The sequence below is a fragment of the Nyctibius grandis genome, chromosome 8 (assembly GCF_013368605.1).
Source record: "Nyctibius grandis isolate bNycGra1 chromosome 8, bNycGra1.pri, whole genome shotgun sequence".
Classification (NCBI taxonomy): domain Eukaryota; kingdom Metazoa; phylum Chordata; class Aves; order Nyctibiiformes; family Nyctibiidae; genus Nyctibius; species Nyctibius grandis.
The window spans coordinates 5,596,517-5,610,179 of NC_090665.1; the positions used below are offsets into that span (position 1 = coordinate 5,596,517).

Genomic DNA, 13,663 nt, shown 5'->3' on the forward strand with positions numbered 1-13,663 from the left:
TTTCAATATGATGATCAGTTGTATTTTCAGTCCATTGATACACATTCATTTACCAGATACAAACGGAGTGGAAAGGAAAGCGATCGTTAGCAGAAACAAGGATACAAAACTCAATTCCAGCAGCCTTCACAGAAGGGATATTCAGTGTTCACAACTGCACCGTCGGAAGGTAGAGACACACGGAGACCTGCACTCGCACCCGGAGTGGAAGCTCTCCTTTGGTTGATTAGTTTAGCTAGAGACATGATTTAAAAAAAAAAACATTCCCCAAACTGTGACTTTCGACACTTTTTCTCATTTCCCAAGCATCAGGAAAGAGGTAAATTGGAATTATTTACATGGAGGAGATTTTATGAAGACACACTGAGAGGTTAAAAATAGAATAATCACAAATACTGGAAAATACAACAAGAAAGCAGGCAGGGAAATTAAAAAAAAAAGAGAGAAACCCCAAGAGGATCATTGCATTCAGTGGTCGATGTACAGTTTGTGGGTCTGCTCCACGATACACCTTAGTTTTGCATGCTTAACTTGATTCACTGCCATGGCATTATGCTCCTGGTTTAAACCTTGATATTGCAAAGCTCCTGGCTTCAGCAGGATCTCAGCTGGGCAGAAGGGATTGCTCGTTTGAAACAATTTGCAGAACGAGTGCCACAAAACGTGAGACTCTATTCACACCTTGTGGGCCACCCAAGAGATGCCAACCTCTACCCACATACCTTGTCTGGAGACTGCTTGCTTTCTTCCCCTTGGCCACAACTGCATCCTACAGACCAAGTCCTTCCTGCCAGAAAAGCAGTGCTGCAGCTCAGCAGCTGATGGAGGTGTGTCAGTTTAGACCAGCGTGGATTTGGGTCTTTACATTCGGCAGGAGAAGGAAATGGCATTAACCTAAAGGACCGTTCACACTTTTTCTCCAATGTCCCCACAAAGGCAGTGTCTGTGCACAGATTACGGCCGCCCGACTGTCCTAACTACCAGTGCACAAAAGCCTCGTTACACTGAAATAACAACAGCAAACCACATCTCAGCTTGATTGTACATGGATGGTTCCTTGGAAGGAACAAAGATATTGTAAATTGTTAATGTCAGGGTCCCAGCTAGGCAAACCCCACACTGAGGTCTCCCCCCAGGGACAGCACCAGAATTGCGAAATCATGTTGTGAAACCTGATCAAAAGAAAGGAAAACGGAGTGTTTGGGGTTTAATCCAGCAAAGGTCACATCAAGTCAGGCCACAAACTGAGACCAAGAGACCAGAAACTGAGCCGAGCACTTTGCATCTGCCATGGAGCACTGCAGTAGTTCTCCTACAAATTATTTTTTAGTAAAAAGTTCTTATATATGATAACATTTTATGCCTCATTTTTTAAAACATGCATTAACTTTACAGTGAAACATTTATCCAGTCCAAGATCTATACAATAAAACACATATTTTAAAATATCAGATTATTTAAAAGATATGGTAAGAAGTGTGAATTCTCAAAGTGGCTCGTGTTAAGGAATAAATTAAAGAAAAAACATTAAGTGTTCTACTCAGGTTGAAGTACAAAATAAAGTCTGAGCCTGGGAGAAGTTCTCATTTCCTATAGCTCTAGCAAATAAATGCAACAAGAAACATGTTTCTGGGTTTGCTAGTGCTTGAACCCACATCACTTGTTACAGTACTGTATGTCTGAGAGCGATCCTCTCCAGTTTGAAGGTATTAAAAATAAACCCACGCTGGTATTACGGACTAAGAAGTAGTGATTGTTTAGGTGCAGAAATTAACTCTCAAGGTGTTCAACCTCACAGGCTTCTTAATATAAGAAATAAAGCTCCAGCTGACAGGACCCAAGGAGCCAACTCTGAACTGCACAACCCGCGGGTGTGAACAACTGGAAACGGCTCCAGCCCCATCATCCGTTTGGGGTGAGCAGTGCCACATCCATGGAGGGGTTCGGTGGGGATGCGGTGGCCCCATGAGGCCCTGGGGATGCAGGGCTCTCTGCACTGTGCTGGGGCTGCCTTGCACACCCTCCTTGTGTTTGAACATTACTCAATTCCTGGTATCGGGTATTTCGCACCAGCACAGGGAAGGGATGTTCAGCGCGGCTCCTCTGTTCCCACAGAGGGAAGCCTGCTCCCAGACAGAGAGCCAATGTGAGGCCTGTCTGCTACTTTAATAACAAAAGACCTTCTTAATTAGCACCTTTTCATACAGAATCAGTCAATTAAATCTCTCCTCCATGGCTCCGCTGTGTTGCTTGGGACCAGTAGCCGTCACATGGTGGGTTGAGTGTTGCAGAACCTGGGTGGTTTTTTTCCCCAAAGCAGCCTGGCAGAGGGGGAATTAACACCACTGGAGTTATGAAGCCCCAATAATTAGCTACCTACTGCCTTAAAAGACAATATAAGGATAATTTAACGATTACAAGAGTCTTTGCTAATAGGAGGACGGGGACAATAAGAGCACTTAGAAGATGACAGGAGCCCTGCGCTTCTTCAAGGTTCACATGTACAGGTGGCAGGGTTGAATGCTTCCTTCTCAACTATGAATACAGATCTGTGTGACTTACAATTCTGACAGGCTGTAATTTTTTAAAGTTATCAGCTTTGTTCAAACTAAAACAGGTAAAAACGTAGGAGGAGAGAAAAGCTCCGAACTAGCACTGATGTGAAATAACAAAGACACCTTTGATCTTTCTTGATTGCAAATGGTCAGGGCACATGTTGCTCTGGCTCCACAGGGGGTGACCCCAGGTCAGTTATTTTAAGGGAAAAAAAAATCAAGGGAATTATACTTATCTTCTTACAGCATGCATGCCAGCTAAAAGCATCAATGCCCTGGACCAAAGATCATCACATCAAATGCTGCACCATGCACTTTCAACAGGCTAAAACCATGGATGCACCAACCAGAGAGGGGTGTAATTGGCAACTGCATCTACAAAACCACGAGCGTAAAACAGTGGAAACTGTAGGAAGGGGCTGAGCCTCGGGCTGCCCCGCAGGAATGCCTGGAGTTGTTACTCACTCGGGTGATGCAGCAGGTACAGAATTACCTGGTGCCTATTTACAGGTCTGAAGACAACAGAAGGCAATCAGCTAAAACGTGGTGCCAGCTACGTTTTGGGGGTAGCTCGGCAACCGCTGTGATTCTTTCCCAGTTAAAAACAGGTGAGACTGTAGGAAGAGCAAAAAAAGGAGAAAAAGAAACTTGCTCATGAGCTAAAGTAAATACCAGTTCACCTGGTCTTTTGACTAAGGAGAGTTGGGCACAGGGTTAAACCTGGCGAGCGAAGGGATCTCCCCCTGGCTGCAGCGGCAGCAGAGGAGCTCAGCCTCCCACTTCTCCAGATCCGACTCCCGTTAGGTGTTTCTCTCTTAGTGTTCGACACAGCACTGCCAGCCCCAGGGAGCACCTCTCCCGGGACTGCAGCTGGAGCTGGACATGAAATCGGGAGACACAGCTCATTGCGGGATGGAGGATGGAGGAAAGACCCAGGATGGCGGCCACCACGCGAGGTCCCGACCCAGGAGCTGTAGTGTTTTGCCCAGGGATGCTGAATCGAATTGCTGCTTCGCTGCACAGTGAGATGCAAAACAGCTTTGGAAACTGTCTCACAGAAATGGAAACCAGGACTGGGCGTGCTGTGTTTTACTTGTGCTTGGGAAGGCGCGTCCTGCACGTCTGAGCTCGAGACTGCGGCTGGTCTAATAGCAAAGTAAACCAGACACAAGGTTCTGCTAACTGCTCCCCTTCCCCCTTGCATTCACCCCAGCTACAGAGCGACACGTCAGCTCAGGTTGTGCATGGCTTCAGCTCTAGCTTAATGGCCTTTCCCTTCTTTTACATAGGGAGGAAAGAAAGGTCTGCCCATGTACTGCAACAGAAATGCATGGACGGAGGACCCAGAGCGCAGGGCTTGGTTTGGCCCATGCTGGCTTCTGAGTTTCTGCCCCGTCACATGCAGAGCCTTGCTTTCCTTCAGCTCCAGACATCTAAGGCTTGAGTTTAAACCTTGATTCTCTCCTGCAGAAACTCTTCACGCGCTGTTCGAATAAATGACGTGCTGCGTGTCTGCAAAGGCCAGCAAACTCCAGTGATTTCCAGCACCTCTGGCTCCATCAAGGCCGCGCTTTGCCCAGACCCAGGCAGAGCCATGCTGCGCGTAAGGACTGCTGATTGCTCTGGCTGTGGTAGGAACTGGGGTTTTTATTCCCCCAGAGGGGAGAAGAGACCAAAACACTGATTCTGGTACGAGATTGTTGGTCCATTTCCATTTAAGAAATGTAACACAGCCCTTGGCAAGCTGTGATCCTAGGACAGCCCAAGGCAGCACCGAGCAGCACTTCCCGACAGCGCCAGAGCTGCACGACGTGTGACGTGCTCTGACGGTGTGCAACGGGGTGAGATGGGGGGGCTCCACCGAGCCAAGGATACCGGAAAGCCTTAGAAAGCACACACAGCCCACAGCTCCTGCGCAGCCACAGCACGATCACGGTACGTATGCAACCACAGTATACAGCTGGCAGTAGTAACAACATCGATTGGGATTTGTTTCCTGTCCTAGGAAGTGGCCTGCATCCTTTAGGTGCTCCAAACGTGTCTTAAGAAGTAACTCCTCAGAGAATAAACTTCTCATTTGCCATAATTTCCAAGTCTTTCTGCTCCTCTCCTTTGCTAGTGTCGATTTGCTTCAAGGTCCTCCACCAAAATCCTTAAGAAAGGCACATTAGCTTGGTGGAGATCTTTTCCACCTCCCTTCATAACAAAAAGCTTTCCAAAATCCCATATCTTTAATCAATTTGTCTCTAGACAGCCAGACTTTAAAACATAAAGGAGTCTGCATCTTCTTAAGTCCAAACCTCCATGGGTACCATGGACTCCTTTGTTCCGACGGAGGGAAGCAAGTACTCTTCCTCCAGAAAACGAAAGGGGAATTGTACTAAAAACCCACGAATCTTTTTCAATTCTTCTGCTGCTTTCGCAGGATCATCATTCGCTAATTTGGGCTTGTTGATGAAATCACGCAGTTGGGTTAAGTTATTCACCTGGTCACTGGGAAGGCATCGAAAAACCTGATTCAAACAGAAAGAAGAAGTTGCATGTCAGTGTGGGGGAAATACTGCAATGCAGAGTTCCTGGGAAACACCAAAACATCTCATACAAATTCCCTGGGATAGGAGTGAGTTAATTAACAGCCTGGAGAACAGGGAGAGAACAGGGATGTGCCTATCTGTGATACGGATGGAGCAGTCAGAGGGGAAGCTCCAGGGCTTCTTCTGGTCACTGCAAAAGCTCATTAGAAACCAGAAGTAAAATTTGCTTCTACTCCGGTTATGCTATGGCCAACTAGACATAGTAAGTACACCACGGCCATTCACTGGGGCTACAGCTGATACAAATAAAAGGAGAAATCAGAAGCGCTGCCTTCTTGGGCTGCTGTCACTCGTTGAGGATGCACAAACTCCAGCTTCTTGTTCACAGCTCTTGCAACCAATACTACTCGTTCCTTCAAAGCATCTCTGACCACCCCCAGGAGCTGGATCTGCTGCTTCTCCCATTGGCATCTGCTGCTGCCACGTGGGAAGGAGGGAGGGGAAAGGCACCATGTTCCTCACCTTATCGAAGATGGTGGCATTGCGAGCTGCTGTAGAAATCCACACCTCCTTGAAGAATTTGTCACAGACAGGATCCTGGTGGTCCGGGCTGAGATCAGAGCCGCCGAGGACAACCCTGGGAGAAGAAGACAAAGGGATCGATGCTCATGGAGGCTGAAGCACCGGGCACTCCCCCTCTTGAGAAATGCCAGGGGAGGAAAAGTTTCCTTGGGACTTGCCAAAGCCTGCGTGTTCCCAGCGTCCTCCTGCTCCTGTCCCCTGCAATAGTTTGTCAGCCTTAACTCTGCCCTATTTTCTCCTTTTTTTTTTCCTGTGCAATAACTGTCCAGATGGGAAATATGGTGGAAAAAAAAAGGAAAAAGGTCTTAATGAAAAAATGGCCGTATTGTGAGTCAGATGGCTGCTCCGAGTGAGGAAACTTCCATTAGAAAGAGACACCAACACCCAAAATTGAGCTAGTGTGAAAACAGGATCTGGAGGCAAAATATCACTGTCTTGTTTATGAGCTCTCCCAGCGAAATCCCAGAGCAAACCGATTTGTAAGTCAAGTTGCCGAGCTGAGGACAGGAACGGTGTGAGAAAGGCTAACGCCAGTGAAACCAGCAAAACTCCGGGCTCAATGTAGGCCAGGCAATGCTACCTCTGCGCAGGCAGCAGCAGCCCCGTGGGTTTGAAAGGCTGAGCGAGCCCCGCGTGCATCCCTGCTCGGACAGCCTGGGGTGCCCTACCTGAAGCACCGCAGCCGGAGGGACTGGGCAAACTTCCCCGCGCTGTAATCCTCCCCGTCCATCACGGAGGGGACGGTCTCGGTGTCCTGCACGATGATGGCCATCTCACTGTCCCGCTTCCCCAGCATGCTGCGGTCGTTGATGTTGGCAGAGCCTGGTGAGGGGGAAGACGAAGCACCAGCGATGCACCACCGCTGCTGCGTGAGATGCTCGTGCGTGCCCTCCATCAACACCCACTGCCCCCCAGGCCCTCTGCATCCCTCATCTCCATGGGGGACCATCTATGGCTTCACTAGGTAAAACCCTGACCAGAGGGCTTGCTTATGGAAACACAGACCCTGAGAGCCAGGATTTGGAGGAGGGAAAAAACCCCAACCCTAATTTTTGCAAGTTTCAAAAGCTCCAGGCTTGGAAGAAGGTTAAATCATAGCCAAGCCCAGGCCAACATTTTCAAAAGTTGACTCTCTCTGTAATTTCCCAGATGCTTTTGCTGAAGGATGCCACAGCTTTCAAAGGTCTGAACTGCATTTGGTTTGGATACCAAGTTACCTGACGCAGGATGGGCTCCATGGGTAAATCCCCTCTTATCTTTAGTGGTGTAAAGAGGGGAAGATTTCATTTGCATTTGGAAGGCAGAGGTTTTTCGGGAGGGGGATCTAGGAAGAAGGACGTCATCTCCTTGTTGTGGGTAACCAACACCCAGACCTCCTGTCCTGCCAGGACCACGCTTTTGCGTCCACAGATGCAAGAGCTCAGGCACCATCCCTGCTAATGCAGCAAGGCAGCAGCAGACCCCAGGGCTCTGGGGGACCTTCTGACCATGGGAGACGTTTCTTCTCTACTCCTTGCCCTGTGCTTGCTGCAGCACTACCGCACGCTGAGTGAAACCCAAACCCCAGGAAGGAGAGGGGTGCTTTCCAGAGGGGTGCAGGGGGGACGCCTTCCCCGGCAGTGGGACCCACGGGTGCCCTGTGCAGAGCTCCCTGGGAAATAACCACTTCAGTCCCCAGGAAAGCTGCTGGAGGGCAGCAGACATTTCCCTTGTTGCGTTTCTACAGCATAGCTCTGGCTGTGCCTTTTGGGGAGTCCCCTCTCCCAACTGCACCACCCTGCTCGTGTAAGGGTTTGGGTGCACTTGGGCTCGCGTGGCAGCTCCAGCCCTGACTCTGCACCGCAGTGGGAGTCACGTGCCCGTGCAGGGTCTGACACCTGCAGCATTGCTCGAGACCAGCTGAGGCTTTATCCCCCAAAGAGGTTTCTCTGTCCCACACAGCTGTCAGAGGCCGAGGGGTGGGGGACACCACAGCGCTTGTTAGCTCCAAGGGAACAGCAAGATGCAGCCAGCAATAGGAGTCATAAGGTCATTAACCCACAGAAATGACCAAACAACAAAAACACCCCCCAGACACAGCCCCCAGCTCTGTCAGAGGCCCCCAGCACCAGGTAGCCATTTAGCCTTCCCAGGCACTGAATTAACTCAAGGGGAGCCAACACCTCCAGAGGAAAAACGAGCCAAGCCCTTCTCTGTCCTTCCACCTCCCTCTCCTGCACAGTGGCCCCATTAGCATTTTATTTCCATGCACCATCCCTCTTTTTGGGTGGAAAAGGGATGACACTGGCTCCCCATCACCTCACCAGCCAGCACAGATGCACATGCTGTATAAAAACCCATCCTCGGGCTTATATGTACAGAAAATAGAAATTAAGAGCTGTCTCATGCCCCCAGACCATCACAGTTACAACAACGCTGCTCCTGCAGTAATAATAAAGCCACCTCTGGGCTGCTCTGCCTCCTGGAGATGGGATCTGCCCCCTGAGAGGGTAACTGAGGAGCAAACCTAACCACAGGTCATCCGAGACTACAAGCTCAAGTGCTGCTTTGCAGGAGGGGAGTATTTTGAGTCCTGCAAAATCTGGAATGAAGTTATTCTTTGGCAAAGTTTTGGTCGCTGATATGACAGATTGAAAAGGGTTGCTTTAAAGAAACAGGGTAAAATTCTGCTTTTCTGCTGCGATGTAGAACTCTGAGCCTTAGGTCTTGTCTTTGCTTCGTGGTCTCATAAGAAATATGGTAAAAGAGACGGATGAAATAATATCTATTACTCGTTATAACATATTTCCCCATTCTTAGGAAATGGAGCTGATAAATGACACATGTTGTCCAAGCCTTCCAAATTTTACGGCACATTCTGTTCTTTAAGGAACAGATGACAAGTCTCACAACTCTTCCTGCTAGAGCAGAGTTTGATACAAGACAGATGGACAATATTCCCTGCACTGGGATTCTCTTCACTGTTACACAGAGATTTAAAACCATTTTAGAAAAACAAATTAAATGACAGCCTTCCAAATCCCTTCCTCCCTCCTACCTACCCTACCCTCCTGATGAATTTATGAGTTTGTTGTTGTTGTTTTTTTTCTTTAAGCAGCAAAATATTTCATGAGAAAGAAATCACAACACAGAAAAGCACACGGCACCGCAGGCCGCACTGAGTACAGGGCAGAGAAGCGTGGGATTAATCCAGGTATCATGGAGTGGTCCAAATACCCCCTTGCTCACCGATTATAACTGTGTTGTCATCAGCAATAAGAAGTTTGCTGTGAACATAGATGAGCTCCGTGACTAGTTTTCCTTCCAGCTCCGCATATGTTCGAAGTCCGCAGAATGATATGTAGTTTATCCACTTATCTCCAACTGAAAAGTAAAAGAGAACAAAACTAATGGAGTGAGGAAGGTAGAAGAGAGAAGAAAAAGACCTTCTTTATATAAAGCCCCATAGGAATAACAGTTCACTTTTGACTTTTTTTTTTTTTAAATAAATAGATAATGGAAATAAGTTTCTTTAAAAATAGATTTTAAAAGCTGCCTGTGGGCTCTCTGTGCTGCTCTGATCCACTGCCTGCTCAGATACTTCCAACTTTGGTGAGAAATGACCCAAACCTCCCTTCTGCAGCACTCAAGCGCTCACAATTGATATGAACATCTTCAAATAACCTGACTATGTGACTCTTTTTCTGCAGATCCTGCAGAAAGGAGGCTGGAAGCAGGTGTTTTATTCACGCATAGTACTGAAAATATGTCCTAACATACTTGTCTGCAGTTCAGATTTACACAAAGACCTAGAACGAATGAGGCATTATGTACGCCCCTAGTATTTACGATACGGGGGTTTTCGTGGCGCTCTGATTCCCAGCAGAGCAAATTCAAGCAGCATCCTCATGGCGAGCAAGCAACTCAGAAACAGCCTCCTGCTTAGGCAGGTTTTTCCTCTCCATGTTCAATGACTGCCAGAAACAAACCCAGCATGGGATTCACAGGGGAGGCAGAGGGCTGGTTGCTCCCAGAAGCATGACCCCGCTCAGGACATTTTCCAAATAACACAATCCTGAGCAGCTGCAACCGCGCTGTGCTCCTCCCTGGGGTCCTCCCCTCCTCCAGATCACGCTGCATCCAAGCGTGAAGTCTGACAACCAGCCATGGCTTGTGTGACCCAACAGACCTTGCCACGGGATGCCGGCAGAGGAGGAGGTCACTCATCAGCCTCATGAGCCCGTAGTACACATTGCTGCACACCTTTGAAATGCCCCAGTCCACACCTGAACCCCTCGGCCACGTTAATAAGAAGCTGGAGAATCTGATTTATGTGTTATAGATGTATCCACCGAACAGCAGCATCACAAGACTAAGCAACGTAGAGGAGAGGATGAAAGCTCTTACCCTCTGTCTTCAGCTGGCCTAGGATTGAGTTTTCTCCTCGGCACATGGTCCTGGAAAGAAGGTAGGCAGCCGTCAGCACCACCACGACTCAAGGCAATGGCATATGCTGAAGCAGAACCAGGCGAGGTAAATTGCAAACACAGATGCCTTTTAAACACCCCATGCAAGCAGAAGCAACATGGTGCTTCCAGAGCACACATTTTTCCCAAACGAATGTTGATATAGCAAGGACTGCTCATTTCCTAGAGGAGCTCGTACCAACCCGCGTAGGAGCTGGGGAGCATTTTTGCCTTCTAGGGCACACTACAGTGATGCTAAACATGCTACTAACAGGGTTGCTACGGTCTGTGCTACAGGTCTGGACACGAAATCACATCAAAAAAAAAAAAGTCAACGTGTGCAGAACACCAGGTCAGTGTGATTATGGCTGGGCTGGATAAGCCACAGCTGACATCTCATTCAAAAAAACCAATTCATGGGCAATTTCTCAGGACCTATGGTTGCCCTTGCAGAAGAAAGCTCAGGCAGAAGGGCCCAGTTAGGGAGACACGCTGCTTTCCTTCTGCTCACGTCTCCTGCCCCACTTGTCCCTATGGAGGTGCAGCAGGGCCCCGGCAGACCAGCAGACAAGGGAGATTTCACTCTGGAGGTAGCAGTAGTCTCCGCACACTGACTGTGCCCTGGCCATACCATAACACAGCATTTTGCTGTAAAACCTCCTTGGTTTGGGCCATTTTGCCTTCCTCTATGCCCCATTCCCAGTGCAGGGCTACCCGGCACTGCTGCGTGCAAGTCCTTCCTTTGAGACCTGCTGTGTTGCAACTGCTCCCAAAACCAGCCACCCCAGTGCAGAGGAACAGCATCAGGGAAGATGCCGTTGCCTTTGTAGGGCCGACGGGCAGAGCCAAGCAAAGTATCAGCTGAAAAGGCAGCTTTGGAGACAAAGCCCAGGTCTTCCACACAATGGAGCGGGTGCGGATCCTCCAAGCTAACGAACCCGCGGGGCTGTGTGCTCCCTCCCCGGCCATGGGGATGGGGATGCTGCTGGGAGGAACCGCAGTAAAAGCCATGGTAAGCGTCTAAAGGAGAGCACGACTGTTGGGTGGGAGTGGAGAGACCCCAGGGGTAAGTCCTGGTCTGATGAGCTAAAAGGAAAGGGTCTGAGAGTCAGGAATCGGGGAATTTGTGTGAGAGATCAGGGGACCTGCTGTGCCAGGGCAGAGGCAGGGATTTCCCTGCAGAGAGCACCGGGCTTTACCCACCGTGCTTCCCCGCTTGGCTACCATTGCCTCACCTAGTGCAAATCCTGAGGATAGAAAATAAACGAGCTGAAGTACTACATGAAAACTACCCAAACAGTTTTCTTCTCCTTTTCCAAACACTGTGTGCTCCTGTGGACAACTTCTACAGTGATGCCCGCTGATGGCAGCCGGAGCTGTGGGTACCACCCACAGCAGGCAGGGGTGACCGGGGAGGTCTCCGACAGCCCTGCCCGCAGCGGGGCTGCCTGTGGTACCTGTAGTTGAAGTGCATGATGGCCTGTAGCGCGTTCCCCCCGCCGGTCGAGATGTCTCCTTCAAAGCCAGGCAGCAGCGGGATCACCACGTATACTCGGAAACGCTTGTTCTCCCTGAAACGATAGTTTGGGGGAATATTAGCCTGCAAGTGTTACAGCTTCACACAAGGCAAGTCCCTTGGGTTTCACTTTCCCTGTGCTGACTGACTTGGTTTCCATCCAAGGCTACTACACAAATGTTAAGGGAGCAAAGTGTGAAGCATGTTTCCAGTTTCAGGTCTTCATCACCTGTCATCAGCACTTCAGCGAGTGCTCAGACTTTCAAGGGGAAAAGGAATAATTTACTCTCAGCAGACAACAAAAGAAGCTAAAGGAAAAGAAACACATTTCACTGAAGTTCAAGGGCAGGCTAATTATTTTGCGGATTGTGTCTGCCACTATAGAAGTTCATTTGAGCACCCCCACAGCCCAGTCACATGGATACTGGTGCAGACTGGTGCGTACGGCTGCCTGGCAGAGCACGGCAAAGATTACAGAGCTATTGCAGGCAGAAAACCAAAACCTAATGTGATGTTACAACAACATTGTGGTTTTTAGAAGTCAGAAACATCACAAAAGGTGGAAAAAGCTCCGGGCACAAGCAAAATGTTGATCATTCAGGCGGGCGAGTACCCGATCAATACCTCACAACCTACAAAACTCAGTTCCACTGGACACCCACAAACTAAACCGTACCCTAATCACGACCTGACCCAGGATTACCAAAGAGATGATCACAGCACTGCCTGGGGCTTTTCTTAAAGCCCACCCTTGGGTTTTCTTTGCTGACAAAAACCAGACGCATCTGCTCTGACAGCGCCTTCCAGGCAGCCCTGGGTGCTGGCAGTTCCCTGCCCTGCACCGGGGAGGAGGAGGATGCTCCATTGAATGGTGCTGCCACTAGATGGCAAACACAGTTTGATCAGGACAAAACCATTTCAGAAGCAGTTTTTGTTAAAAGTATTCCTTCCTCCAGCAAGTCATGCCTGTGGATTTAAGGGCACAGGAATAGTGAAGAATTGGGGTCTCGTCTGAGCTGGGAGGGAGACATTGAGGACCTGTGTTTCTTTAATTTCAACCAGTGCTTCCTTATAGCTGTGCTATGCACTGTAAACTAGCTTTAGCCTGACAGCAGACCTCAGAAACAGCTAACGAGGTCTTACCCATACACAACAAGAGACTTTGAAACGAAGCCTGTTTGTAACATGAAAAAGATCTACCAACAAAAGCATTCCTCAAAAGGAAGCTTGTTTGTCTAAACTCCGTGTTTATTAAACTAGTTAAAGAGCCATCCATGAGAAAAAGAAGAAACTAAGAACGTTATTAATTACATCAGCAGAAAATATTTAGTCTAGAAGAGTGAGAAGTGTACAAGCTTAACTACAGCACTTAATCTACAATCAAACATTTGTGGGTCAACTACGCTGTTTTCCTGGGGCAGTTTGGAACATGAGCCTTTGATACAAACCATTTAGGTCTGAATTTACTTTTAATCTTAGGCAACGCCAAGCACTCTGGAGTGTGCAGAATTTGAATCTTATACTCAGTTAGGAATCACCAACGTTAAGCTGGCACAATATTGGCATAAAATTAGAGCAATACAGAAGTGAGCATCACATCTGAAAATGGGTCACTGAAGAATTTGTGCGACTCCCTTTAGTGCTAGACTTCCTGATGTCTGGACAGAATGACACCCTTTATACAAGCTTTATAATAACAGGAAATTCTTAACAGATTACCTGGAGAATTTGCTGCTACCTCAATAGCATGGCCAGAGAAGTTGTGGCTGCCCCCTCCCTGGCAGTGTTCAAGGCCAGGTTGGATGGGGCTTGGAGCAACCTAGTCTGGTGGAAGGTGTCCCTGCCCATGGCAGGGGGGTTGGAACTAGATGATCTTTAAGATCCCTTCCAACCCAAACCAGTCTGTGATTCTATGATTCTAAAGCAGGCAACCGATGCAAAGGGCTCATGGCAATCGGTTCCCAAGGGCAGGACAGGCAATCCGGAGGGGCACACGGCATGGAGATGCCGCGTCCAGCTGCCGCCAAGCCT

The 13,663-nt window shown here is 48.7% G+C and overlaps 1 protein-coding gene across 2 annotated transcripts in view; it reads right to left on the reverse strand.

Annotated features, from left to right (window-relative positions):
• Nucleotides 1–13,663, reverse strand: part of PLD1 (phospholipase D1) — a 67,167-nt gene continuing 53,504 nt past the window's right edge. For both annotated transcript variants that reach the window (XM_068405771.1, XM_068405770.1), the window contains 6 exons: nt 11,574–11,687; nt 10,058–10,107; nt 8,900–9,034; nt 6,340–6,493; nt 5,612–5,726; nt 1–5,068 (listed from right to left, as the gene is read on the reverse strand). In XM_068405771.1, the coding sequence (XP_068261872.1) occupies nt 4,844–5,068; nt 5,612–5,726; nt 6,340–6,493; nt 8,900–9,034; nt 10,058–10,107; nt 11,574–11,687 (793 nt within the window). In that variant the 3' untranslated portion in view covers nt 1–4,843. The remainder of the gene's footprint in view (nt 5,069–5,611; nt 5,727–6,339; nt 6,494–8,899; nt 9,035–10,057; nt 10,108–11,573; nt 11,688–13,663) is intronic.